This window comes from Scyliorhinus torazame, chromosome 28 (genome assembly GCF_047496885.1).
Source record: "Scyliorhinus torazame isolate Kashiwa2021f chromosome 28, sScyTor2.1, whole genome shotgun sequence".
Taxonomy (NCBI): Eukaryota; Metazoa; Chordata; class Chondrichthyes; order Carcharhiniformes; family Scyliorhinidae; genus Scyliorhinus; species Scyliorhinus torazame.
The window spans coordinates 22,770,717-22,795,509 of NC_092734.1; the positions used below are offsets into that span (position 1 = coordinate 22,770,717).

Consider the following 24,793-nt stretch of genomic DNA (forward strand, 5'->3'; position numbering starts at 1 on the left):
CACTCAGAACCCCTTACAATAATAATCACTTATTGTCACAAGTAGGCTTCAATGCCGTTAATGTGAAAAGCCTCGAGTCGCCACATTCCGGCGCCTGTTCGCGGAGGCTGGTACGGGACTTGAACCCGGACTGCTGGTTGTGTTCTGCATTACAAGCCAGCGATTTAGCCCACTGTGCTAAACCAGCTCCTCTCCTCTGATACTTCTCTACTTTGAATCTCAATCTAACCTGACCCACATTCATGTCTACCTCTTTGAACAAAACCGTGCCACATTGAAACATTGGTTGTTAACCAGATCATTTCAGATTACAGTATTCTCTTCCACCGCACCCTAAACTCATATACTGAGCCCTTATTCCATCTCCCTTTCAGCTGTTCACTTGGGGTGAATCAGAAGGTAATGAAGCCTTGATGTCATGTTCATTCCTCAGTTATGTCTCAGACGTCACATCCTATCCATCACCAAGCCTGCTTATTTCCACCATGCTATATGGCTTGTTTTCCACTCTTTCTTTCCCCTAATGCTGCTAAACTGCTTACTACTACTTTGTTACCTATAGACTTGATTGCTTTAACATTTCCTTACTGATATCCTCTTAGTATATATCTATATAAGTATATTTTAAAGTGCATCTTCAGGCCCCTCTTTTCCCTTTTTGGGGATAGTGGTAGAAAGAAACTCGGGCTGATTACAAGCTTGCATTATCATTAGAGATGCTACATAAGTTATTCATCTACCAATCCATTGACCATTGATGAGACTTAAGTTGACTGGGGAATTGTGACAGAAACACTTTAACCTTGGTTTGTGGCCTGTCTATGTCACTATTATAGTATTTCAGATTGCCAACAACAACATGGAGAAAGAAAACCTTGTTTTGAGGACTAGCAACTTAAATTTACAGATTTTAAATTATGTTCTCGCGCTTGCCTATTTCAAAGGAACTAGTATATTGCTGCTCTGAATTTGATGTTGTTCCTGAGGAACGGCTGATTTACTGAAGGTTCGGTTTAATGTGCTAATCTTCAAATTTGAAATAATCTCATGAATTGTTACTTCAGCATTTCCACCCTCTTAATGGACTTTCCGTTTAAGCCTCTGTACAAATATAAACAGAGGGTGCGATTCACTGGCCGCGTTGCACTCTCGCTCGAGCGCGGTGTGGCCGGTGACTGCCGGGAGAGACCTCTCGTGGACTTTGTGGCATCCTTCATGCCTCACGGGATCCACCCAAGTCCCGCGAGGCATCCGAGTTAGAAACATGCCCAAAGTGGCGTGACCAAGCCGGTTTTAAACCGACTTTCGCGATCTTGCCCGCGATCTACAGGCCTCTCCCGCGAGGCAGCAGCCGGGCAGCATTCTTCACTGGTCCACCCAAATGTGGACCAGGCAGAATGATACCCAGGGGTCTCCCGCACCAGCGGTGACCTCTGGATGATCATGGTCAGTGCAGGGTGGCTTCCTGGCCAAAGTGGCTGGGTGACAGTGCCAAGCTGGCACTGCCAAGGCTCATGGGCTGAAGGGGACCATGCCCATGAAAGGAGGGTGGAGAGGGGTATTAAGGATGGTGGGGTGCAGGGCAGGTAAGTAGGGGCCACTGGGAGGTTGGAGGGATGACAGGTGGAGGTCCTTGAAGGGGAGAAGGGCTTGTACTTCGGCATGGGGGGGGGGGGGGGGCCAGGGACCCCCATATCGGGATGTCCTCACTTGGGGAGGTGGGGGCTACATTGTCCATGGGTGAGGGGGACCCACAAGCTCATAGAGAATGGGGCACCCTTTCAAAATGGTGGCCTGATCTCTCAGTTCCGTTCCCCAGTGTTAAAAAAATTCTAAGTGTGGGCTAAACTCCCCAGGGCCCAAATAAATGGTTGTGTCATTGAATAGCGGCGGGGAACTCGCCAGCAGATCCAGAGGAAACTCCCGAAAAAACCCGCCACAAATGAACTTCAAAATTTTGGGGGAGAATCGTGCCCAGAGTACTTGTTTGCTGTGTTACCTGTTCAACTTTCTGAATAGTGGTTTGACACCATAATAACAGAAAGCACTTAACCAAATTTTCACTGAACTTAATGATTGACTTACCCCTCCTTTAATCAAACTTTTGATATTTTGAAAAGGAACATTCTGGGAACTATCTTTGCATTTTGGTATGGTATTGGATGTGAACACATTGGTTCAGCTGAGGGAAATAAATGTTTCATTCTGTGCTTTGATAACGGCTCCTTCAAATAATTTGAAGAGATTGACTAATTTTATCCTGAAACAAATTAACTTTATCAATCTTATCAAATAATTTACTTTTGAACAAAAATCTCTGCATGCCTATTTTTTCAAACATTTACAATCTTTTGGTGAAAAGACATTTCCTGATTCTGGTTGTGACCAAGATCCAAGTGACAGAGCTGGCTTAGTTTTGAGACTTGGGAACTCTGAGATTAGCTACATATGTGTCCCCCTTTTCTCTCTGCCAGAGGGACCCCCCTCTGTCTGAAATGTGCCTTGTGCATGAGGGAATAGTTTGAGAAACAAAATGAAGATATATTAAAGTTGCTATGCCATATTCCTATTGGTGTCATTTAAATTTGTCTAATCGGTTAAAATCCTGGAATAATTGCAGTAGTAGATGGTTGTAACAGCACCAGCACAGTGTGTAACCTGGAGAGTTCAAAGAAAATTAGAAATTCTAGAAACTACTCTTTTAAGTTAATTATTTGTCAACTTCCAATGTTGTTTGAAACTTGTGGCTTGTTTTAAACTGGTGTTGCTGGCATGATGTTGTTTGAATCTCAACTTGGCTTAATTTTTTTTTTAAATTACTCTTTGGATGCCGGCATCCCAACATCATTGGATGTGAGCATTGCAAGCAAGGCCAGCTCTTTCCCTGGAGAAGATTCTTACCTTGTAACCTAGTAAAGTCCATTTCTTCAAGTGTTCAACTCCCAGCAGTTGCATTCATTAGATAGTCTGAATTAGATACTAAACTAACAGATCAGGCTTAATATTTAGATCAAAAACAGAAAATACTGGACAATGTCAGCAGATCTGACAGCATCTGTGGAGAGAGAAGTGAGCTAACGTTTCGAATCTGGATGACTTTTTTATCAAAGCCTACTTCCCATATTTGGATGCTTAGCTCTAATGGACGGTTTTTTTTTTTTGTTCTCAATTCAGCAAGAAGATTTGAGGTTTTGATTCATCTGTACCTTTTAATAGTTTATCTCCTCTCTCAGAATTTTGTGACTTGTAGGGTCAACAATGACCTCTGTGCATTAAACAGTTTTTGAGTTGTACAGCAGACAAAACAAGTGGTTGCTGCACTGAGACTAGAGTTTCCAACCTGAAAAGCTTTAGTCATTTACTTTAATGGTATAAGTGTAAACCATGATAAACATTAAGGCCCTGGAAAGCAGATGTTCAAGTGTTTGTTCCTGTATAAACATGCTTAATAATATTGATTTCAAAATACAAAATTCATAGTCAAAAGTTTAAATCATAGATTATCATAGAATTTACAGTGCAGAAGGAGGCCACCCAGCCCATCGAGTCTGTACCGGTTCCTGGAAACAGCACCCTACACAAGGTCAACACCTCCACGCTCTCCCCACAACCCAGCAACCCCACCCAACACTAAGGGCAATTTTGGACACTAAGGGCAATTTATCACGGCCAATTCACCTAACCTGCACATCTTTGGACTGTGGGAGGAAACCGGAGCACCCGGAGGAAACCCACGCACACACTGGGAGGACGTGCAGACTCCGCACAGACAGTGACCCAAGCCGGAATCAAACCTGGGACCCTGGAGCTGTGAAGCAATTGTGCTATCCACAATGCTACCGTGCTCCCCCTGTATATGTTCTATATATTAAGAATTTGTCATGACCCAATAGACATGAATGCATGCCTATGTCAAATCATTAGGTATTCCGAGTTTCTGGACATTTAATGATAAAAATCTTCAGTTATACACAACCCGGAAGTTCTGATGTCTAGCAATTTATTTGAAATGGATCAAAGCAGAGATAACTTGACGAGATTCCCCTTTGGTGGCCCCAGAAAAGAAACGGATCCAGGAATGTTCAGTTTAACCTTTGAACAAAGCGTTTGATAAGGTTCCCCACGGTAGGCTATTGCAGAAAATACAGAGGCTGGGGATTGAGGGTGATTCAGAGATGTGGATCAGAAATTGGCTAGCTGAAAGAAGACAGAGGGTGGTGGTTGATGGGAAATGTTCAGAATGGAGTTCTGTCACAAGTGGAGTACCACAAGGATCTGTTCTGGGGCCGTTGCTGTTTGTCATTTTTATCAATGACCTAGAGGAAGGCGCAGAAGGGTGGGTGAGTAAATTTGCAGACGATACTAAAGTCGGTGGTGTTGTCGATAGTGTGGAAGGAAGTAGCAGGTTACAGAGGGATATAGATAAGCTGCAGTGCTGGGCTGAGAGGTGGCAAATGGAGTTTAATGTAGAGAAGTGTGAGGTGATTCACTTTGGAAGGAAAAACAGGAATGTGGAATATTTGGCTAATGGAAAAGTTCTTGAAAGTGTGGATGAGCAGAGGGATCTAGGTGTCCATGTACATAGATCCCTGAAAGTTGCCACCCAGGTTGATAGGGTGGTGAAGAAGGCCTATGCAGTGTTGGCCTTTATTGGTAGAGGGATTGAGTTCCGGAGTCAGGAGGTCATGTTGCAGCTGTACAGAACTCTGGTACGGCCGCATTTGGAGTATTGCGTACAGTTCTGGTCACCGCATTATAGGAAGGACGTGGAGGCTTTGGAACGGGTGCAGAGGAGATTTACCAGGATGTTGCCTGGTATGGAGGGAAAATCTTATGAGGAAAGGCTGATGGACTTGAGGTTGTTTTCGTTAGAGAGAAGAAGGTTAAGAGGAGACTTAATAGAGGCATACAAAATGATCAGAGGGTTAGATAGGGTGGACAGTGAGAGCCTTCTCCCGCGGATGGAAATGGCTAGCACGAGGGGACATAGCCTTAAACTGAGGGGTAATAGATATAGGACAGAGGTCAGGGGTAGGTTCTTTACGCAAAGAGTAGTGAGGCCATGGAATGCCCTACCTGCTACAGTAGTGAACTCGCCAACATTGAGGGCATTTAAAAGTTTATTGGATAAACATATGGATGATAATGGTATAGTGTAGGTTAGATGGCTTTTGTTTCGGTGCAACATCGTGGGCCGAAGGGCCTGTACTGCGCTGTATTGTTCTATGTTCTATAACATGTTATTCCTTAGTGACAGAATCCACAGATGTTCCAGGTTTGATGTTTCCAAAAAAATCTAGATGTGTTGGCGACAGTTCAGAAAAGGCCATTAGGATGATTGAGACTGACTGCTCTAAGTAAGGAAGGGACGCTCCCACAGCAAAGCTTGTTTATTTTTAAAATCTGATTTATGAGATTTAGATCAGATCTCCCTGATGGGGATAGTTAATATGTTTTGAAATGCAGTATTTAATTAGTTTGGAATAGAAGGACATACAGGTAGTTCTTGGAGTCATGTTTGTGTCACTATTCTAAAGCAACAGACTAGGATTGCATAATATAGATGTTGGTATCTGTTGCCATTTTGTTTCTCTTGATTTTTCTTTGGGGGGGGGGGGGGGGGGGGGGGACGGTCAGGAATTAGAAGATTAGCTAAATCAGGTAGAATGCATATTGGCTGGATTATACATATTTCTTAGCATGACCAGATTTAATGGGCCAAGTCGCTAATACTTGTTCTATTCCTTAAATGTTTATGGTGCTGTTGCTTTTGAAAGCTGTTAAGTGCCATTGTTAAATAGAGAAACTTGAAGGAATCTACCAAAATTTGAGTATTTGCCTTCCATTCATTATGTTGGCACACATTTGGAATCAAGGAACTTCAAAGGCTACCTTCAGAAGAATTCAAGGATTATTCAGAATCTTTGTGAGGAAAGGAATCTATTTGATCCTGATATTTGAATTAAACAGAATATTAAATATTTCTAAGCACCTAAAAGCCAAACCTTTTGTACACTGCAGCACCAGGGTGGTGATGGTGAGAGTGTGAGTGTTTTAAGACATTTAAGATGTGACACGAGGTGCAAGACTATAAATAAATGTTTTATCCATATTGTTAACTTGTCATTTGTCGAGGCACTATAGGTTAATAATTTAATTCTAAACTGCACAATGTACTTGAATCCTCTTGGTTTTTAATTATATTAATACTAAAAATGAGACGACTGCAATCCTGATACAGTTCATTAATGTTAGACTATAAATGGAATTTTATGTGTAAACGTGGACATTTGCTAACTTGAAAATTTATATTCTAAAACTATGGAAATGCACTTTAAATTACCACTGCTTGGAAATGTTGATCTTTTTCTCCCCACAGAAAATATTCAGGATTCATTATTTTTCAGGATTGTGTTTTTAAAACACTGTATTTTCATAGGCTTAAAAAGCCACCCATGGGGACTTCCGGTGGCGGCTACGAAGGAGTAAGTCGCACATTTGGTGGCTCCTGCTCGGGTTGGACTCTTGGCCCTTTTCCCCCGATTTTCTACCGGACTTGAATTGTAAAACTGATGACAGAGGCAATTGCGTACTGAATTCCCACATCGGTGCCTGGAGAGAAGGACTAGAAGTGCTCGTAAAGACAGAAACAGAAAGACAGAGAAAGCTTGCGCTGAAGCTGCAGCAGGAGACAGCATGGCGGAGGACCGGGCCTCTGGTTTGTCGACCCAGCGGTCAACGGAGCAGCTGATGCAAGTTATTCAGGAAGGCTTTGCTGAGCAGAAACGGGACTGCTTGGACCCGATAAAAGAGTCAGTTGAGCGGTTGGAGCTTAGATTGGACGCCCAAGATCGGGCGATCCAGAAGGTAGAGAAGGCGCTGGCTGAGCAGGAGGAACATCAAACTGCAGTGGAGTTGGAGGTGGGGATGCTAAGAGACCAGCAGAAGAAGCTCCTGGAGAAGGTGGAGGACTGAGAGAATAGGTCCCGCCGGCAGAACTCGAGACTCGTTGGGCTCCCGGAGGGTCCAAAGGAGCAGATGCTGGGGCATACATCGTAGACATGTTTGAGAAGCTGTTGGGGGATGGGGCATTCTCCCGGCCCTTGGAGGTTGACAGGGCTCGCAGAGCACCCGCGAGGAAGCCGCGAATGGGAGACGTCCCGAGGGCAATGGTGGTGAGATTCCACAGGTACTTGGATAAGGAGCGCATTCTACAGTGGGCCAAGCAGACACGGAGCTGTAAGTGGGACAACAGTATCCTGCGGGTTTACCAAGACTTGAATGTGACGGTGGCCAGGAGAAGAGCAGGCTTCAACCAGATTAGCTCTATCCTTTTGAAGAAAAAGGTAAAGTTCGGACTGTTGTATCTGGCCCGTCTCTGGGACACGCATGAGGAACAGCACTTTTATTTTGAGTCGCCTGAGGACGCGCTGGACTAAGCAATAAGGAAAGGACTGGTGGTGGACTGAGAACTTTTGAACTTTGCTGCAACGTTCATGCTTTTGTTTTTCGTTTTGTGAAAGCTGTTTGTAATGCCTTTTGCATTGATTTAGGACCAGCGGTAGAGCTGAGTGAGGTTAGGTTTTCATTTGCACTGTTGGGGGATGGAGGTGTGCTTGTTTACATCTTGGTGTTTTTCTGTCGGGCAATTGTGTGGGGATTGTTTGATGCTGTAGTATGTTTGTATGAGCGGGGGGGGGGGGGGGCGACAACGACAATAGGTGGGAGACTATCCGGCGCCAGGGATGGGAGCACCAAGCTAGCTGGGTGGGCTAACTCACGGAAGCGCAATGGGGGGGGGGTGCATATGTTTGGTTTAGTAAAGGGGTTGGATTACAGAGTGTTGTTACTTGGGAGGGGGGGGGGGAGGAGGGAGGAAATGTTCTGCTGACAAGGGAGGGACTTGGGCTAAGGGACAGAGAGGAGGTTGGAGGCGGAGGCTGCAGAAGGGCGAGCCGGTGGAGGCGCGGAGCATGGGCTAGAGGCGGGCCCAATAAAGGGGATGGCTGATCGGCGAAGGGGGGGGGGGCAATGAGCCCCCCAACTAGGCTGATCACCTGGAATGTTCGAGGGTTAAATGGGCCGGTCAAGAGGGCACGTGTGTTTGCGCATCTTGGGGGACTGAAGGCGGAAGTGGTAATGTTGCAGGAGACGCACCTTCGAGAAAGTGACCAGATTAGATTGAGGAAAGGCTGGGTCAGTCAGGTCTTTCACTCGGGACTGGATTCAAAGACTAGAGAGGTCGCGATCCTGATCGATAAGCGGGTCCTGTTTGAGACTGGTAGAATAGTCTCGAATGTGGGAGGTCGGTACGTTATGGTCAGTGGGAAACTGGAGGGGGTGCAGGTGGTATTAGTAAATGTGTATGTGCCAAATTGGGATGATGTGGAGTTTATAAAGAGGATGCTGGGGAAGATGCCGGACCTGGACTCGCACAGGTTGGTCATGGGAGGGGACTTCAACACAGTTATTGACCCTGGCTTGGATGGGTCAAGCTTGAAAACGGCAGGGTGCCAGCAATGGCAAAGGAACTAAAAGGGTGGGCGGACTTGTTAACCACAGGGAGGGCGGTGGAGCAGCTGCGAAAGGCGAGGGGGGGGCGATCTATGAGTATGGAGAGAAGGCGGAGAGGGGGAAAGTAAATGACGGGCATGGGAACCTGGTTGGAGATTCAGCAGGGGTGAATAAGATGTTTAGGGATTTCTACAGTAGGCTCTATAGGTCAGAACCCTCTACGTGGCCGGAGGGGATGAGGCACTTCTTGGAGGGGCTGAATTTCCCAAAGGTGGACGGGGAGCTAGTAGAAGGGCTGGGGGCCCCGATCGGGTTGGAAGAGATAGTGGAGGGTCTGAAGGTCAGGCAGTCGGGTAAAGCCCCGGGGTCGGACGGGCACCCAGTGGAGTTTTGATAAAAAGTTCTCTGGGATATTGGGGCCGGTGTTGATGAGGATGTTCAATGAGGCAAGGGAAAGAGGGGTGCTGCCCCTGACGATGTCACAGGCCACAATTTCGCTGATTCTGAAGCGAGACAAGAACCCGGAGCTGTGTGGTTCCTACAGGCCGATATCCCTGTTGAATGTGGATGCCAAATTGCTGGCCAAACTTTTGTCCTCCAGGATTGACGATTGTGTTCCGGACGTTATTGGGGAGAACCAGAGGGGTTTGTTAAGGGTAGGCAGTTGGTGGCCAATGTAAGACTGTTATTAAAAGTGACCATGATGAAGGTAGGGAGGTGAAGGTAGTGATCGCAAAGGATGCAGAAAAGGCTTTTGATCGGGTAGAATGGGATTATCTGTGGGAGGTGCTGGGACGGTTCTGATTTGGGCGGGGCTTTGTTGACTGGGTCAGGTTGCTGTATCAGGCTCCTGTGGCAAGCGTACGGACGAATAGGGCAACACCGGACTATTTTAGACTGCACCGGGGACGAGGCAGGGGTGCCCCCTCTCCCCACTGTTGTTCGGGCTAGCTATAGAGCCGTTGGCAGTTGCTCTGAGAGCCTCAAGGGGCTTGTCCGGGGGGGCGTGGAGCACAGAGTCTCGCTCTCGCTCTATGCAGACGACCTGCTTCTGTATGTATCAGACCCAATAGAGGGGATGGAAGAAATTATGAGGATTCTAGGGGAATTTGGCCAGTTTTCAGGGTATAAGCTAAATATGGGGAAAAGTTAGATATTTGCGATCCAGGCGAGGGGACAGGAGAGGCGATTGGGGGAGCTGTCGTTTAGATTAGTAGGGGGAAGCTTTAGGTCCCTAGGCATTCAAGTGGCGCAGGAATGGGACTGGCTGCATAAATTAAATCTGGCCCGATTAGTGGACCAAATGAAGGACTATTTTCGGAGGTGGGACGCGTTTCTGTGGCTGGGAGGGTGCAGACGGTGAAGATGATGGTCATCCCGAGATTCCTGTTAGTTTTCAATGTCTCTCCATCTTTCTTCCACGGTCCTTTTTTAAACGGGTCAACAAAGTGATCACTTGCTTCGTTTGGGTGGGCAAGACCCCGCAAGTAAGGAAGGTAATGCTTGAGCGGAGTCGGGGAGAGGGCGGGCTCGCGCTGCCAAATTTTAGTAACTATTACTGGGTGGCAAATATAACGATGATCAGGAAGTGGGTGGTGGGGGAGGGGTTGGCATGGGAGCGTATGGAGGCGACTTCATGCAAGGGCACCAGTCTGAGGGCGTTGGTAACTGCACCTCTGCTGTTCCCGCCAGCACGGTACTCCACCAGCCCCGTGGTGGTGGCGGCCCTGAGAGTCTGGGGACAATGGAGGAGACATGTGGGAGCAGAGGGAGCATCGGTCTGGTCCCCAATCTGTAATAATCACCGGTTTGCCCCGGGAAGTATGGATGGGGGGTTCCGGATATGGCAGAGAGCAGGGATTGAGAGGATGGGGGATTTGTTTATAGAGGGGAGCTTTCCGAGTATGAGAGCGCTGGAGGAGAAGTTTGGGTTGGTGAGGGGAAACAAATTCAGGTACCTGCAGGTTCGGGACTTCCGACGTAAATAGGTGTCAACCTTCCGCTCCTACCGCTAAGGGTGATTCAGGACAGGGTAGTTTCCAGAGGGTGGGTAGGAGAAGGGAGTGTCTCTGACATTTACAAGGAACTCACGGGGTCCGAGGAGACGCAGACCGAGGAGCTGAAGTGCAAGTGGGCGGAGGAGCTGGGAGAAGAGATAGAGGATGGTCTATGGGCGGATGCGTTGAGTAGAGTCAACGCGTCCGCGACATGTGCCAGGCTCAGCCTGATACAATTCAAGGTGGTTCATCGGGCTCACATGACAGTGGCCCGGATGAGCAGATGCTTTGGGGTGGAAGTCAAGTGTGCAAAATATGCGGGAGGACCAGCGAACCATGTCCACATGTTCTGCACATGTCCGAAGCTTAGGGGATTTTGGCAGGGGTTTGCAGATGTCATGTCCACGGTGTTGAAAACAAGGGTGCACTGAGTCCAGAGGTGGCGATTTTCTTGGTGTCGGAAGACCCGGGAATCCAGGAGAAGAAAAAGGCAGACGTTCTGGCCTTTGCTTCCCTGATAGCCCGGAGACGGATACTATTAGATTGGAGGGACTCAAAGCCCCCGAAGTCGGAGGGCTGGCTATCGGACATGGCTAGCTTTCTCTGTTTGGAGAAAATCAAGTTCGCATTGAGAGGGCCACTGTTAGGGTTTGCCCGGAGGTGTCGACCGTTCGTCGACTTCTTTGTGGAAAATTAATCGTCAGCAGAGGGAGGAGGGGGAGTTTAGCTTAGAGTAGGGGGTTAATAAAGGTGGGACCTGTAAGGGATGAGACGGCTTTTGCACTATGGTTACAGTTTCATGCACATTGTTTATTTTGTTGTTGCTATAATACCAAAAATACCTCAATAAAATGTTTATTTAAAAAAAAAGCCACCCAATCGTAACAGGGTGGTGAGGAGGAGGCGTGAACTTAGCATGTTGATTCTGAAGCATGTTGATTCTAAAGGTTGCCAACAACTGGAGACATTAAGCAATTTATTATTTCGTCTCCGATGGCCTAAAGACATCCATACCTCTTATGGTGGGTTGATTCTATTCATGTGAGCCCAGCATGATATGTCTGCTGAGAATATCTTGTTGGGAGAGGGGATAGTTAATCGGTTTGCGAACCTATTCGCAAATTACTAAACGAGAATGGGGTTGGAAACACTGTCCTTCCATTTCCAATGAATGCAAATATCAAGGTCAGTTAATCACAGTCAGGAAAAATTAAATGAGCCACATATGTGGTGTGTTTCTTGAGGGTTCTGTAGTTGGATATAAATGGGATTTGATTACAACTGTAGGTTCACTTGCCTGTAAAATAAAGCAGCTTAATAATGCATAGCTGGCCATGTTTACTTTTGTAACCTCCTCAGCCCTACAACTCTCCAAGTTCACTGCGTTCTTCCAATTCTCTTGCATTACCCTGCTTTTCATTCATTCACCCTTGGTGGCTCTGCCTTCAGTTGCAAAGGAATTAAGGTTGAAATTCCTTCCCTATACTTCTTTCACTCCTTTTTAAGATGATCTTTAAAACCCATCTCCCTGGCCAAGTTTTTAGATACTTGTCCTCAAATCTTTATGGTGTCATATTTTATTTGGGATGAAGTGCCTTGGAATGCTTTTGTCCAAATTAAAGACACCCTAGGCGCGATCTACCAGACACGCTGCACCTGAAAAGCAGTGTGCCGTGGCACAATGTGGCCGGTAACTGCCAGGTGACCCCACTCGCAGGATCTACCCTGCTTACCACGCCTTGCGAGATCTAACACAATGTTGTGGTGTGAAGCCCGCCTATTGTGGGCGGGAGCACCTTTTGGCAAATCTGCATGTCAGAGTGAGACACTAGCCTCACTCTAATATGCACTTCCCTGAGGTAACCAAGGTGTTGGCATCTATATCCGTAGCCTTGGAGACCTCGGGCGAGCGTGGTTCAATACTAGTCTCCACAAACAGGGACGAGACGGAACGACAATCGTGAGGATCTCCCAAAGGATTGGAGGCCCTCGGGTGCATACCCCCTGGATAGGGTGGTACCTGGCACTGCTATTGGCACCTGGGCACCTTGGCTCTGGTACCCTGGCAGTGCCACCTGGCACTGCCAAGGTGCCCAGTTGGCACTTCTAGCTTCCAGGGGCACTGCCAGGGGAAAAAACATGTGGTTGGTAGAAGGTTTTCCTAAAATCATACATATCCGTTGTGTGAACATGACTGATATCTATCAGTATAGCCCCAGAATGCAGTTGGTCGTCAGCATTTTGCATGGCAATAGGAGTGTATGGTAATAGCTGTTTCTTGTCCTATTCTTCAAGCCTTTATGAAGTGTATGGTAAAAATTATAAGTTAATATTCATGTATCTGTTTCAGGTTGGGAAAGAGACCGTACAGACTACTGAAGATCAGGTCATGAAGAGGGATATGCCACCAGCCTTCATCAAGTGAGTGTTGGGTTACATTTACACAAAATTGGCCTGTGATGAATGACTGCTCATCGTGTTTGCATTTGTACCTACATATGACCTTCTTAATGGGCCTGTTTTAATCCTGTTTGATTCCGTTACCACAACGGGGAAAGGTTATGGTTTCATTTTTCCTGGACTCATAACCTTTTTCGTCCCATTAGCCCTCAGCCCCAATAATCGCCACGCCACGCACCATTATGTGACTTGTTGACAACAGTTCACATGTATTTATAAGAAGGACTGAGAATTGTATGAAGCTATATTTATATTCAATTACTTAGTGACTGCGAACACAATAACAATAGCAAGATTTCTGCATTAGGCATGATCACACACATGGTGACCTGACACTTGAACTACAAGCTTTTTATGATGTCCTCAGAATCTTAAAATCTGAAACATCTAATTGTGATGAATGAAAGAAATAGTTATAATTTATATTTGTTGTAGTAATGTTATTAAACAATGGGTTTAAGATGCGCAGACAGTGGGCGCGAATCTCCACTCCCACGCCGGTTGGGAGAATCGCCTGGGCCGCCAAGATTTCCGGGGACGCCGGTCCGACGCCCTCCCGCGATTCTCCCAAGCGGCGGGAACGGCCCGGTCGAGTTTCACGGGCCGCAGGCCGGAGAATCGGCGGAGATACCGAAAATGGCGATTCTCCGGCACCCCCTCTATTCTGAGGCCCGGATGGGCCGAGCGTCCAGGCCAAAATGGCGGGTTCCCCCCGGCGCCGTCCACACCTGGTCGCTGCAGTCGTGGGCGGTGCGTGAACGCTGGGGGGGGCGGCCTGTGGGGGAGCGAGGGGGGGATCCTGCACCGGGCTTCACCTGGAATGTGGGGTGGCCCGCGATCGGTGCGCACCGATCGTCGGGCCGTCCTCTCTGAAGGAGGACCTCCTTCCTTCCGTGGCCCCGCAAGATCCGTCCCCCATCTTCTTGCGGGGCGGACTTAGAGAGGACGGCAACCACGCATGCACCAACCCGCGTATGCGCGGATGACGTCCGTTATGCGGCGCCGGCCGCGTCATCTATGCGGCGCCGCTTTTACGCGGGCGACAAGGCCTGGCGCGTGTAGGTGACGCGGCCCCGATACTGGCCCATTGTCAGGGCCTGAATCGGTCGGGACCGGGGCCGTTCCGCGCCGTCGTAAACCTCGACGGCGTTCACGACGGCGCGGCCACTTCGGCGTGGGAGTGGAGAATCCCGCCCAGTATGTCTGCTAAAGCTGTGATTAAGGGGTCGTAAAGTGACTTGATATTTGATTTTTCAGTGGGAGTGTCCTGCTGATAGATTTGAGAAGCATTTACCTCCTTACAGAGAAGGGAATATTGTTTTGGTTTGGAGGTCCCTGAGGTGTAGATAATTTATGAGAGATATTGTAGTTGGTCCTGGCTAACCTGGCCATGGGACATCTTGTGGGAGGAGACAGTAGAATGCCTTATGGAGAGATAGAACATACAGTGCAGAAGGAGGCCATTCGGCCCATCGAGTCTGCACCGACCCACTTAAGCCCTCACTTCCACCCTATTCCCGTAACCCAATAACCCCATCTCACCTTTTTGGCCACTAAGGGCAACTTATCATGACCAATCCACCTAACCTGCACGTCTTTGGACTGTGGGAAGAAACCGGAGCACCCGGAGGAAACCCACGCTGACACTGGGAGAATGTGCAGACTCCGCACAGACAGTGACCCAGCGGGGAATCGAACCTGGGACCCTGGTGCTATGAAGCCACAGTGCTAGCCACTTGTGCTACCGTGCTGCCCTTTTTTTATTTTCTTTTAATTTTTTTAATGCTGTCTGCTGGATTTGGACTGATGGAACATAGAACACACAGTGCAGAAGGAGGCCATTCGGTCCATCGAGTCTGCACCGACTCATTTAAGCCCTCACTTCCACCTTATCCCCGTAACCCAATAACCCCATCTCACATTTTATGGTCACTAAGGGCAATTTATCATGGCCAATCCACCTAACCTGCACGTCTTTGGACTGTGAGAGGAAACCGGAGCACCCGGAGGAAACCCACGCAGACACAGGGAGAACGTGCAAACTCCGCACAGACAGTGACCCAGCGGGGAATCGAACCTGGGATCCTGGCGCTGTGCTTGTTCTGCCCTATGGTGTAATTAAGGGGAGGAGCCAAGTATGTCTGTAATTTCAGTTTGCCATGGAATTTGAAGTTGAACAGAAGTGTCTTGAGTTGGCTCCTGTAGGATTCTCTCCAAGGTCTTGGCACAGGGAAAAGAAAGTAAACCTGATTGTTAACTTTATAAGTTGTCTTTGAATGTATTGGTTTGCTTAATTGGAATATATAAGTAGATGCAAGTTTAGGGAATAAGTTAAAGTTTTTCATTTTATTTAAGAACTCATTTAAGTGATAACTGTAGAACTAATACTTTGTTGTTGATGTGATTGATTTTGTATTTAACTTAATGTTTGTTTTAACACAAAAGATATCTATTGGTCAGCATTATCACTCTATTGTGCAGTCATCTTTCTCAGTTTTAAAAATTGCAAATAGTTGGGTTCCCATTAAGATCCTAACATAATACTTGCTATTAATTTCACCCTGGTAAGTCTGTGTTTTCAACTACCTTTATCCAAGAATACTTTGCACTTAACTGGTGCCTTTTAAACATCAGAAGATATTTTGATGGCAAGAGTGGAAATTGAGCAAGAGTTAAGTGAATGAAGGTAGGATTGATGAGATAAATATTATGGGTTTTGATGACATGGAGCTCGGTGATGGTGTGCAGCAAGAGAAATGCACAAGTTGGAATAGGGGGCGGAATTCTCTTCTCCCTCTCTGAAGGAGGACCTCCTTTCCTCCGCTGCCCCGCAAGATCCATCCGACATCTTCTTGCGGGGCGGCCGCGGGGAGGACGTCATCCGCGCATGCTCTTGACTTGCAGGAGGTGTTGAACTTCCTTCAATTTAATTGATCTTTTATTTAAGGACACCCTACCCAAATGCTGATCGTAAGTGTTCAAGTTCACGTTTCATATCAAATTCAAAGTCTAAAGAAAACAAACATTTAACAAGATTGAAAAGCTAACAAAATAATGGCAGTAGGAATGGCTCTCTCTGAACTTGACAAGTCCTTTAGTATTTTGTACCTTTTTGAGAAGGTAATAATTCAGTTTCTAAGATGTGTTATGTGCCCCAAACCTCAATGTTTAAAACACATATACTTTAAATATTTTCCAGAATGTTATTGATTTCATCCCCTGCATGTCTGATCTTCTATGTGCTTGTTAATTCAATTTTTAAGATGCCGTATGCAGTTTTTGTAATTTCGGGGAGCCCTGTACAACTGAAGAAGCTTGTTCTGAACAAACATGCAACCTGTTGTACTTGGGCTTAGAGTGTTTCATTTTTTCAATATGGTCAGCAATTGCTGATGACTCGAATGATGTTGTGCTGTCAAATTATGGTGTCAGCCATGATCTTATATATGAGAATACAGAGAATAACCGAATTAGTTTTCCTGATTATTTAGCAAGTCATGTATGCACAGATCTTTTCTATGCAATGCCTACTCACTGTCAAGATGTGGGAGATATTAGGAATTTGGTCCAGAAATGGGGGTGCAAGGTGTAGCAATTTAAGGTTTAAACAGACTGAAGGAAAATAGTGTTAGCCCGGACTGAAAGGAGATGGCCACACCTGGCTGAGTTGCATTGTTCCAATTAGACTTAAACTCGTTGGGGAATGCATAGGGTGATTCACCCAAGATCCAATATCATTCAGGACATTCTTGCATGACCAGCCATTATCATATTACAGAATCTGATTGCCTATTTGTCCGTTGCACCCGAATGGCATACCTCTGGTATGTTGTGTAAACAGGAGTGGGCAATCGAGCAGCCCAATTACAGTTGCTAAGTTCCAGTCTGGAAATTACAGAGGAAGATCTTTATCTATTCTAACACTTTGCCTGTAGTTTTAAGTGGAACGAGAGCTGTATTTTCATGCAAAGTGTTAGAATAGAATCATAGACTCCCTAGATGAGGAGAAAGTGCAAACTCCACACAGACAATCACCTGTGCCTGGAATTGAACCCTGGACCCTGGAGCTGTGAGGCAGCAGTGCTAACCACTGTGCCACCGTGCTGCCCCAAGTGCTATTTGATGGGAACTAGTGTTAAGGTTAAGACATTACGTGTTAGTGGTAGAGTTGATGTAAAAGTTTAAATATTGATTTCTTTGTAAAATATCCAAGCCTTATTCTTTTTATTATCACTCGCGGAATGAATCGATCTTTCTGCACAGTTTTAAAACTTAAAATCATCACGCGCCTGGCTCAGTCAGAGCCATTGTTGGGGAGTAACCAGGTGTCCGTAACACTAACCAGTGTTCAACGAATGAAGATTTATACAGATTAAAATTAAATTGGTCCGTTCTGAAGCAGTTTATATGCTACATTTAGAATTTTATCATAAAATGCAGAGTTTGTGTTGTATAGTTTGGTCTTTTTATTGTATTAAATTATTCCCAGTTGTCTAAAGGAATATGGGCATTTTGCATGTGCATTAGTAAATAATGCAATCACCTCAAATTAGATAATCTATGAATGATTGCAACAAAAAATAGTGCAGTTCAATGTTCAGTTTGTGGCCAGCATCCAACAAAGGCCAGTGTTATTGAGTGATGACATTGAGGGAAGACCACCATAATAGCGGGTTGAATAGCACTGTAGCTGCTGAGGAATACCCTGCCAAATGCGTCCGAAAGCGGTCTTAGATTTATTCCGCTGAATCGCTCTCGTAGTGTATTTACTGGTCTTCTAATAAATTCTGAAGATTCCTGTTATCCCACAGTGAAAATCCAAGTACAATTATGTATATATTAAGGTCCAAATAAGATACTGTTTCATGATACTTCTGAAATGATGGATGTTGTTTATATTACTGGTCATCACTAAACAGAGAAAGGTATCTGATGTAGTGCCAGCTCCTTGGTATTATGCCAGGTTTTCGGATTAAGATCTCGCAATGGAGATTGGCTGATGTTTAAAAATTGCTGAAGGGAGTACTCAGCTGTTGCATGAATCTGTTCTTAGCCTGGTGGTTTTTCCTAATGGCTTTCTTTGCTATGTGAAATTGCTGACAGCACAGCTAGGAGAAAAATTTTGTTTACAGTTTAAAGGGACAGTTGCTTCAAAGGGCAACTCAATGGCTAATAAGCAGTGCCAATTGTTTCCCAAAAACAGCTTCCTGTGGTAAGTCTGGGTTGTGCAGTTTGTAGTTCATTTGGTGTGTGAAGTGGAATGTAGTTATGCTCTGCTGACACCGGTTGAGGGCACTGCAATAGAACGTATTTGATTTCTAATGGCAGTAGTGATTTGCTTTCAAACTGTTGAGTCTTCTGGAGTTCTTGTTAATTATTTTAAAACACTCCTTCAGGCTGGCGCAAAGGGGAACTGAAACCATACCAAGAAAAGGGGACATTTGAGTGAAGTAGTTGGCGTTTGTCATGTTTATTTGTGATTTTAAACTATTTTAAAAACTCTTTGAAACTATATCTGTTGCTTTTGGCACCTTGCGACATCAATTTTGTTCCTTAAATATGGAGTGAGGATGGCACAGTGGCTTAGTGGTTAGCACTACTGCCTCACGGCGCTGAGGACCTGGGTTCAATCTCGGCCTCGGGTCACTGTCCGTGTGGAGTTTGCACATTCTCTCTGTATTTGTGAGGGTCTCACCCCCACACCCCAAACATGTGCAGGGTAGGTGGATTGGCCACACGAAATTGCCCCTTAATTGGAAAAAATTAATTGGGAACTATAGATTTATAAATAAAAAATAAACATTGGAGTGAACAAGTTAGGGTCACAAAAACCAAAAGGATCTGGTTTACCTCTAAAATTGATATTCCTGACCTCTCATCTTCAGAACCAAATCATAGGTTTGATATTGTTCCGTTAATCTGTCAAATAACCATTATTGTATATAGAAGTCAATTGAGCATTTATCTTAATTTCCTGACTTATCATTCAAAGGGTTGAAAATGCCTGCACTAAATTGATCCAGGCTGCGCAGATGCTGAAAGACAATCCATATGCTGTACCTGCACGTGATTACCTCATTGATGGTTCCAGAGGTATTCTTTCTGGAACTTCAGACTTGCTGTTGACATTTGATGAAGCAGAGGTAATTTATTCATGAAAACTTGTTCCACTTCTCTTGGGCAAAATGTGAATGACTTTTGTTGTGTCTATCTGTATGTTAGTATGCCACAGTTTGATGTGCCATGTGTAACTTGTAAAAACAATAGATTCTTGCATTTTTAAAATACATTCCTTTTACCCCACCCCCAGGTCCGTAAAATTATCCGTGTGTGCAAAGGGATCTTAGAATATCTCACAGTCGCTGAAGTGGTTGAAACTATGGAGGATTTGGTGACTTACACTAAAAACCTGGGTCCAGGTTAGGAATTCCATTTTCTTGAAGTTTAATTTCTGAAGCAACACTGCAAATGAAACTACTCTTGACCAAACTTTTCTAAGAGACATATTATTCTGAGGAGGTAAAGTGTAACTTTGGGCATGGAGTAAATGTTTTTTTTTAAATTTAGAGTACCCAATTATTTTTATTTTTTATTTCTTTCCAATTAAGGGGCAATTTAGTGTGGCCAATCCACCTAACCTACACATCTTTGGGTTGTGGGGGTGAAACCCACGCAGACACGGGGAGAATGTGCAAACTCCACACGGACAGTAACCCAAGGCCGGGATTCAAACCCGGGTCCTCAGCGCCTTAGGCTGCAGAACTAACCACTGCACCGGGCATGGAGTAAAGGTTAATGCTACAAATACTTAAACTTACTCCAGAAACTTCCACTCAATATGATCATCACCAGATGTATCAATGTGTACTATCGATGAACCTTGAGCAAGTATTATCTAACAACTGCATTAAAACATCTGCAATGTTGGAAATTTAATTACAGATTATATATTTTAGCATGGCTAATGTTCTTAGTGTGTGCTTTGGATCACTTCATGTTTTGTATTGTAATTACAAAAGAACAACTAGTATAATATACATATTCCTTTTATGTCTTCATATACTATTGTTGCTTCTCTTCCCTTCTTTAATGCTGCCTCCCATCCTGCCCCAATTAAGGAATGACTAAAATGGCTAAGATGATTGATGAAAGACAGCAGGAACTGACTCATCAAGAGCATAGGGTTATGCTGGTGAATTCCATGAACACAGTAAAAGAACTTCTTCCTGTACTCATTTCAGGTATAAAAAAAAAAATCAGTTTGAAAATAGCCAGACTCCTGATGTTGTTTTTGAATTAGACTTTTGCACTGGAAAAGTTTCATCATGTGATTAAATTATGGACATACTAATCAGTCATGACATTTTTATGCTCCCACCTCTCCTTTTTTCGCCGCTAATCCACAATCATGATTTGGATCCATATTTGTATATCGTTGACTTATTACAATTTTAATTTAGCCCAGATAAAGCTCTTGTTAGCATAAAATGTCGTAAGAATATTAAGTTATATTTGTCTGCCCTGATGGTATAACTACAATTCCTTTTTATTTCCACTCAGAATTGTATCAAATTATATTCAAACATTGCACCTATTTGAATTTACTTTTGTGAAGGAGTGTTAATTTCATGTGGATAATCAATACTGTGTTGGGAATTGAAAAGCACTGAATTGTACAGAAAACACTGCGTGGAATTTCAGATTTGCCATGTTGAATAAAATTTATTCATTGGAAGTGCAGAGCTGAAAACAAACATCAAAGTGCTCAAAATACAGATCGGGTTCATATTTTAAACAAACACAATTGGTTAATGTTTGGATCGAGATTCCTTTGGAACATTCTGCAACATTAACTTGATTTTTCTCTCCATTTACATGCTAATGACCTGTGTCTTTCCATCATTATCTGCTGTAAATTATAGCTGTGTCGGTATCAACTGCCAAAACCTGGTTAAGTCATAGCTGAAATCAAAGCCATAATTAGTTACTGGGACAGAGAATATACACAAGTGGCTGGTTGTGGTAATTAAGTGTCACCGTTTTACATTTTATTTTGTAGCTATTAAGATTTTTGTGACTACGAAGCAGTTCAAAAGCCAAGGAGTGGAAGAAGCTCTAAAGAACCGTAACTTCACTGTGGAAAAGATGAGTACTGAAATCAATGAGATAATTCGTGTTTTGCAGCTAACATCCTGGGATGAAGATGCTTGGGCTAGTAAGGTATGTCTGAGACCCTTGGTAAATCATCATGCAAGTACTGTGGAAGAAATTATTTCAGTGGTGAAGCTTTCATTTATTTGGCTATTGAAGGGCAATAAAATACTTTTTTTTTCAAACTGGGACAGTTATTGGTTGGTTCTGGTTATGTGTCCATGAGAGTGTCTGCAGTGTATGATCTATCCATGACATTTTTTGTTTCATTTTTCACTGTTTTCACTTCTTGAATCTTGATTTATCACTAAGACTGTTTTTATTTATTTAATTGGGCCACAGACAGTAGGTAGTTTCTGAACCGTACTTGTTTACTTGCTATGCTGAGATGAAGGACAAATTGGGATTACATTTCAGTCTTAAACTACAATAGAATATCAATTCATCATTTGATATTGGTTGAAGTAAAAGTGTCACCTGCACACTGATGTAAAATGGAATTATTTTGGCCTCTATCTCTGTGTGTGTCTCTCCACACATGTGCCTGCCTCAAGGCAGGATGGTGTATACATTCTCATCTGTTATACATCAGTCAGCTGATCCTAAAACAACTTTATAAGATATTGTGCAAATATGAATTTGACAGATATCCAGATATACTGGTTACATTTTTATATTTTTGGTAAATGTTATAAGTTACACACCACAGAAAATCCTTGTTTGTAAATTATCTGCTGTATTTTTGTGGTCATAACATTCTATATTTTAGAAACTTTCTTTTGCACTCTTTTTCTTTGAGACCATTACAAACATCTTATTTTTACTTCCTTGTTTCTTCTTCATCCTTCCTTGTAGAAGGTAAGCTCACTTTGTTTTTCTCTTTTTCTGCTAAAGCATGTCCTGAATGAATGCTGGACATTCATTCCAGCCTTGGTGTGTGGTGCAGTTTGCTTCAAATAACTTATGGCGAGCACAGGCTGAACACTTTTCTTAAAATTCAACTTGTCGTTAGGTCACACGTTTGGAGCTTTTTAACCACAACAGTTTGAACATGCCTCTTAAAGTTTTTGAAACAGAGCAGACTAAAACATGGTCTTTAAAATTTCTTCAAATGAAAGTGGGCTGGAGGGCGGCTGAAGAGGGAAGAAAGCTTTAACAGAATCTCCACTAGGATCAGGCATAATTTTAAAATGCATGAAAATTATTTTCAGTGCTTAATCAAATTTACATTTAACAAGAATTAGGTCCTCTGACTCATTGGTGAATGACAACCTGGCATGGTGTTGAACCACATTAGAACAGAAAGGTCTTAATTTTATGCTGAGCTTAATCTCAGCAAGAGTTGCTGTATAGGTGCTAAAGTAATTTTATGCTAGGCTTAATCTAAGCAAGAGTTGCTATATCGATGTTGTAGTTAGTCTATGTGTCCTCAGGCTTCCCAAACTTGTGAAGAAACTGCGCAAGGTTCCTACTGTTGTCAAGTGGTAACTCTTGGAAATGTGCTTGTGTTGATGTAAACTGAGAACAGCTGAGCATGGGTGTGGCACCTCCCACATTTGAAAACCCTGCTCATTCTCACTGGACAGGCCTGCACATAAAGAATGGTAATTTTGGTGTTTCGAGCATTGCTGATGCAAATAAACTGTCTTGGTATGGTTCATATCTTAAAGAAAGGTGGTGAGGGAGAAATGTTCTGGGATGGAGGAGGAGTAAATGAAATTAGTCCACATAGTAAACAGAGATTAATATGTGTTAGCAGTACAGTGGAAGTTGAGTCGTTAAGACCTAATTACTCTTCCTGTGTATCTGGTCAACATTATTCTACTTATTCTTCAATATCATTATCATGGAATAATGGAATAAAACCATACTGAATCAGGACGTTTGGTCCTGTATGCAGTGTCAGCACTTTAGTTGAGCTATCCAGTTCGTCTCACCTCTTTTCTCTTTCCTCATTAGGGCAGCACGGTAGCATTGTGGATAGCACAATTGCTTCACAGCTCCAGGGTCCCAGGTTTGATTCCGGCTTGGGTTACTGTCTGCGGAGTCTGCACATCCTCCCCGTGTGTGCGTGGGTTTCCTCCGGGTGCTCCGGTTTCCTCCCACAGTCCAAAGGTGTGCAGGTTATGTGGATTGGCCATGATAAATTGCCCTTAGTGTCCAAAATTGCCCTTTGTGTTGGGCGGGGTTACTGGGTTATGGGGATAGGGTGGAAGTGTGGACCTTGGGTAGGGTGCTCTTTCCAAGAGCCGGTGCAGACTCGATGGGCCGAATGACCTCCTTCTGCACTGTAATTTCTATTATAATCTATGATAACCATGCAAATTTCCCCACTTCAAATACTTATCAAATTCCTTTTTGGGTATTAATCAATCTGCTTACACCGTCTTTTCCAGCGATCATCATTAAGCGCTACATACTTTTTAATCCTTATGTCATCTTTTTTGACAGTTGCCGTAAATCTGTTTCTCTGTTTACCCTAGGATGCGTTCCATCCGATCAGGAGACTTTTCTACTCCGTAGGCTGCCTGGCTTTTTAAGTACCTCCTTTACCTATTATTATCCCATCTATTTTCTTTACAATCTCCTCTTTCACTGTGACATTGACAGAATTTTCTTTAGTGAAGGCAGCTGCGTAGTATCCCGTACTCCTTTAGTATTCCAGCCATGCCTGCTGCCTTCATAAGAACGTCTCCTTTTTCAATGCTAATTGGCCCAACCCTTCCTTTGACTATCCTTTTATTACTTATCCGTATATGTTTATGAGAATTGTTCTTTTGCCTCTAAGTATTGGGGAGCATAATTTGACACATAATTTGACCCACTGATATTGTGCTTGATTAGATTTTTCTGTGGCTTTCGGACAATGTACTATCTAACTGAAAATGTAGGTCTCCATATAAACACAGAATGTTGGCAGAAGTGAATATACATAAAAGTCAACAACAGTGATAGAAACTGGAAACAAATGACTTTCTCTGAATGCTTCATTCACTGGTCATATCAAATAGACTACATTAAACATTTTATTACAGCATTGAAATATACAACTAATTAATAACATGTAGCGCTTCTAGCCCCCACCGCCCCGGTTGCTGCTGCTGCTGCTGACCATTGTCTATCGTTCTGCCAGGAAGTCCAAGAACGGTTGCCACTGCCTAAAGAATCCTTGTACCGATCCCCTTAAGCGAATTTCACCCCCTCCAATTTATTAAACTCCGCCATATCGTTGATCCAGGATTCCACGCTTGGGGGCCTCCCTCGCATCCCTCCACTGAAGAAGAATCCTTCGCCGGGCTACCAGGGACGCAAAGTCCTCTTTCGCCTCCTGCAGTCCTGGCTCCCCTGTGACCCCAAATATTGCGAGCCCCCAGCCTGGCTTGACCCTGGATCCTACCACCCCCGACACCGTCCTCGCCACGCCCTTCCAAAATTCCTCCAGCGCTGGGCATGCCCAGAACATATGGGTGGTGGTTTGCTGGGCTCCCTGAGCACCTAACACACCTGTCCTCTTCCCCCAAAGAACCGTATCATCCTTGTCCATGTGTGCCCTGTGCAGCACCTTAAACTGTATGAGGCTGAGCCTCGCGCATGAAGAGGAAGAGTTCACCCTCCCTAGGGCATCAGCCCACGTCCCCTCTTCGATCTCCTCTCCCAACTCCTCCTCCCAC

The 24,793-nt window shown here is 44.5% G+C and overlaps 1 protein-coding gene across 2 annotated transcripts in view; it reads left to right on the top strand.

The window, feature by feature from the left end:
• Nucleotides 1–24,793, top strand: part of LOC140403576 (vinculin) — a 209,475-nt gene that overhangs the window by 85,318 nt on the left and 99,364 nt on the right. For both annotated transcript variants that reach the window (XM_072491635.1, XM_072491636.1), the window contains exons 2-6: nucleotides 12,862–12,932; nucleotides 18,964–19,114; nucleotides 19,282–19,390; nucleotides 20,090–20,212; nucleotides 21,031–21,191. In XM_072491635.1, coding sequence (XP_072347736.1) covers nucleotides 12,862–12,932; nucleotides 18,964–19,114; nucleotides 19,282–19,390; nucleotides 20,090–20,212; nucleotides 21,031–21,191 — 615 coding nt within the window. The remainder of the gene's footprint in view (nucleotides 1–12,861; nucleotides 12,933–18,963; nucleotides 19,115–19,281; nucleotides 19,391–20,089; nucleotides 20,213–21,030; nucleotides 21,192–24,793) is intronic.